Here is a 4,617-nt window from a genome sequence, read left to right as displayed (position 1 = left end):
TAGGGATGTCAGTGGAGCTGCCAGTTGCTCAAGCTGACCTCTTTGATTTGGAGGCAGGCAAAACAGATGTTGGAGAGTCTCTCCAGTACTTGCTCTTAGGTTTATGGAGCTGCCCAAAGCAGTGGCAGTATTCTGTGGCTTGCAGTCATCATTTAGTAGCAAAGATGCTCCCAGTTACCAAGAAATGTCTTATTCTAATGAAGGAAGGACAGTAATTCAGGCAGTATTGCGGAAAGGAGTCCAGTGAAGAAGTTCCCAGGCAAGGAGGAGGTGTACTTCCAACCAGTTACAGCAAGAGCAAAATAATCTTTACTAGTCAGAAAATGGCCTGTGCTCCCAAAGCAGTCAGCCGATGTGGTAGAAGGGCAGAAAAGACAGAGGACACACATACCTTCAGCAGAGTGAGGAATCAGCCAGAAAACATTTCAGGTGATTCATTCTGCCCTTAGAGAAATCATTTGTGCTGACTGAGAGGTCCAGGGTGGTGGAGGATATGGATGGTAAGTAACACACAGCTTGGAATCAATAAAATATAAAAAGCTGATGCTATGTCATGTTCTTTGCATAAATCAAACAAGCAAAGGGAGTTCTGGAGAAGTATTAGGAAAACCACTCAGTCCTCTCCTCTCACCTGGGCATATAACAGAGGAACAAATGTTCATTTGGAATTAAGTAGCAGCAAATTTAGATACAGGAAAAGCAAATACTTCATTCTGTAGCTGATTTGTTTGCCATCACATGATGAAGCTGAGAAATGTTACGACCATTAATAAATTTCTTAGATGTAACAGCTAAGATTCATTAAAGTGTAAGCAGAGCGTTTGCAGAGACTAGAGACAAATTTCTTCCCAGCATCACGTATTTGGCCTGATGCATTAGGGATTCTGCCATTCAGCACCGGTTGCTTCACATCCTAACTGAACAGTTGGGATGCACGGGCAGCAAAGGAACCATTCTCATCTACTTAAAATACACCTCATTTCCTAGGGATCTCGTTACTGCGTTTGCCTGGGAGACACCAAGCCCTTTCTACATGAGTCCTGACTGCGGCGTGCTGAACCCAGGTGCTGAGTGCATGGTCAAGGTGGTCTTCCAACCCAAGGTGGCTATGGTGTACGATATGGCAGCAACATGCTGGTTTGGAGATGAAGATAAACAGAAGAAGACTACCCAGCTAAAAGCTCTGTGTAAGTCTTTGTTGCATTTACCACTCAGAGAGGCTGCGTATCATTCCTAGCTGTGCAGTAGCATTCCACAGGGGCACATGGAGGTGCTGTGCTCTGAGGCTGTGCCACGGTCGGTGCAACCCACCAATGAATGAGTCAAAGTGGCCTGTGAAATTCTTTAATGTACTTTTGCCAATTTGGAAGTGCAATCTGAAGAGACACGGGGTCCAATATGCCCTGTGGCATGCTTTGGCCAAACCACCATTTCTGGGGCCTGCTTAAGTTGACAGAGGTGAAGAAATGAGAGGAGTTCATTGGCAAATAGTAAAAACCTCCAGAAACTCCTCGTTTTCTCTGCAGTCAGTCTATCCTGTCCGTCCCTGCTAAACGGAGAGCCAGAGGGAAATTTCTAAAGCTTTCTGATGCAAGCTAGAATAAGTAATTGTTTCATTAGCAAGTCCTTGCCTTAAGTGCCTTGTATGACTACTGACAAACGGAATACGTGACTCTGAAATTAGTAAATTAGGGATGGAAGGAAGAATATTTGGTTCAAAGCAGGGCTGGGCCAACTTTGAAGGTAGATCCGACTTCAGATTTACCTGAGGTTGTTCAGAAGCTTGTCCAGCTGAGCATTGAATATCCAAGGATAGAGATTCCACTTCTCTTTCTTAACCCAGTATGTTATTCCCTTTAACAGCCAAATACCCCTACCTGCGGGTCAGTGTGACAGGGGAAGAGTGTGAAGGTGTACAGCCTGGAAAGTTTCAGGATGTGCTGTCCTTTGGATCAGTGCCGGTCGGGACAGCTATGAAGAAGTGCGTGGAAATCTTCAACATGTCTGTGGTACGTGGAGAGGGAGGCTCTTCTTGTGAGAAGTTGGTATGCTGGCACATTGCCCTGGGCTATGGGGTCTTGAGTATCTCCCTTAATGCTGTGAGGATAACCCTGGTGGGAATAAATACAACAGAGATGATGAACCTTCACCTACCAACCAGGCCATTCACCTTCCAGCTACAGTGCTAGCAACTCATCTGTTTGCAGTTCCCTCCTGCTTCCCACTGCACTTGGTCTGGATCAGGCAGCCATGTGGTTCTTTACATTCTGCAGCTCTCCTGATCACCCTGGACAAGCCCAGCAGTCCTGTGTAGCAGTCTCAAATTGGCGTGCATATGTCCCAGGCAGCTGGTGAATCATTTGCTGTCCTTAGTGGACTGCAGTTGCTCTCAAAGTCAACAGGCTGCATTTGAGCACCTTGTTACTTGTGCCAACTCAGCCCAGCCCAGGCTGTTAAAAGATGGATGTGCTCAGAGACTGCTGACATGGACGACAGCAGTGCCAGCTCCGCCACAGGCTCTGTGACTTAGGAGTGGCAACGACATACTCGTTGGTTGTACTGTTATTACTCACACTGCAATGGTGCTTAGCGTCTCCAGGCCAGGCCTGGGACCTTTTTATAAGGGGCTTGAAGAGCATCAGAGCGCCAGTCTTGTTTTTTGTGAAAAGAAGACGCCCAGATGTGGTGGACCTGTGAATGGAGGGAAATAAGTTATCTACATGCCTGTCCCCCTGGTCACAGCAGTCAGGCTACTTTGGTCCTTGGGGGTACCTTGAGCCATCCTCCCCCCATACCAGGAGGGGCACCCCAACCCCAGAGATCCCCAGGACATTTGCTGGAGCCCGCTGACTTCTGAGCATATTGTGGGAGCTTGCTGCTGACAGTGTTCCAGCAGAGCAGGGCTGCAGAGGTTTGCACAGCATTTCTGTGCTGTAGCCTTGGTGTTCTTGGTGGTGCTCAGCTCAGCTGAGTGCTGCACTTCTTCACTGATCAGCGATTGGCGTTCAGAGCAATCCTGGCTCCTGCTGGATCCTTCATCAGCCTATTTCTTTTCTGCTTGTAGGTTGATGCACCATGTAGGATAGAAAGGGCAAAAGATCCTCTGCCTCGAGATCAAGTTTTCTCCTGTGATGTGTCCCATGGTGTTGTCCCTGCCAACGGGAAGTTGGTCTTGTGCATACGATTTCAGCCTCAGATTGTAGGAGAGCACAGTACCGACTATTTCACTATCCTATCTGCTGGAGGCTTCCTGCAGACTGTCCTGAAGGTGGTTGGCTTATGCAAAGGTACCAGAGGGAGATTTCCCTGTTTCTTCCTGTCTTCATCTTAGCACTGCAGGGGAAGGGCTAGTGCTTGGGGAAAGGTCTAGGGACTATCACAGCCCTCAGTCATAGACTTATCTCCTGCTGGGATCCTGGTGCATCATTTCGGGTTTATACTTAAGACAGATGTGAGACTATTGGAAGTGAATTTCCAGCTGTTTGCTAGGACTGGTGTATTTGCTGATGAGGTGATTCTGATTTGGGAAGATCCGTTAAGTGCAGCAGTGGCTTGTGACACATTGACAGAAACGACTATAACAGGTCCATGATCTGTCTTGTATGTTTTTGTGCTAGGTCCTTTGGTGTCCCTACACCCGTATTTTGTGGACTTCAACTGGATCAATCTTGGGGAAAGTTTGATGCAAACGCTGAAAATCAGCAACAGCTCAGATGTCCCTGCCTATTACCAGTTTGATATTGATGGCAGAGGGAGCGTCTTCTCCTTGGATCACCCCTGTGGAGTCTTGGAGGGCACAACAACACTAGTGCTGAAGGTGACCTTTCGACCTACTCACCCCATCAGCTATCACCGCAGAGTGGTGTGCCTTGTCCACCATCAGGTATGAGAGGCAAAGGATGGTTTCATGGCTGTGATAGCTTGGAGGGATCTTCCAATGTAACCTAACAAGGCTGGCCTCTCTTGGAATGGCCCCCAGAAATCCCTTCCCATGGCATTTTCATTGCCACCTGTCACCGAATCATTTATGTTGGAAAGGACCTTTAAGATCATTAAGTCTAACCATGAACCTAACACTGCTAAAGTGTTAAGTCCACCACTAAACCACGTCTTTCAGCACCACATCCATACGTCTTTTAAAAACCTCCAGGAATGGTGACTCCACCACTGCCCTGGGCACCCTGTTCCAGGGCTGACAACCCTTTCTGTCAAGATATTTTTCCTAATATCCAGCCTAAACTTCCCCTGGCACAACTTGGGGCCATTTCCTTTGGTTCTGTCACTTGTTACTTGGGAGAACAAACTAACCCCCACCTTGCTACAACCTCCTTTCATGTGGCTCAGAGAACAATAAGGTCTCCCTTCAGCCTCCTCTTCTCCAGGCTAAACAGCCCCAGTTCCCTCAGCTGCTCCTCAAAGGACTTGTGCTCTAGACCCTTCACCAGCTTCATTGTCCTTCTCTGGACACGTCCCAGCACCTCAATGTCCTTCTTGTAGTGAGGGACCCAAAACTGGACACAGTATTCCAGGTGTGGCCTCACCAGTGCCGAGCACAGGGGGACAATCACTGCCCTGCTCCTGCTGGCCACACTATTGCTGATACAAGCCAGGCTGCCC

At 48.0% G+C, this 4,617-nt stretch overlaps 1 protein-coding gene across 1 annotated transcript in view; it reads left to right on the top strand.

Annotated features, from left to right (window-relative positions):
- Nucleotides 1-4,617, top strand: part of CCDC108 (coiled-coil domain containing 108) — a 31,328-nt gene that overhangs the window by 3,494 nt on the left and 23,217 nt on the right. Inside the window, exons 5-8 of the mRNA XM_010139396.1 lie at nt 988-1,187; nt 1,864-2,009; nt 3,065-3,287; nt 3,618-3,883. Coding sequence (XP_010137698.1) covers nt 988-1,187; nt 1,864-2,009; nt 3,065-3,287; nt 3,618-3,883 — 835 coding nt within the window. The remainder of the gene's footprint in view (nt 1-987; nt 1,188-1,863; nt 2,010-3,064; nt 3,288-3,617; nt 3,884-4,617) is intronic.

The sequence above is a fragment of the Buceros rhinoceros genome, unplaced genomic scaffold (assembly GCF_000710305.1).
Source record: "Buceros rhinoceros silvestris isolate BGI_N320 unplaced genomic scaffold, ASM71030v1 scaffold20037, whole genome shotgun sequence".
In the NCBI taxonomy this organism is placed as follows: domain Eukaryota; kingdom Metazoa; phylum Chordata; class Aves; order Bucerotiformes; family Bucerotidae; genus Buceros; species Buceros rhinoceros.
This window is presented reverse-complemented; position numbering and strand designations above follow the sequence as displayed.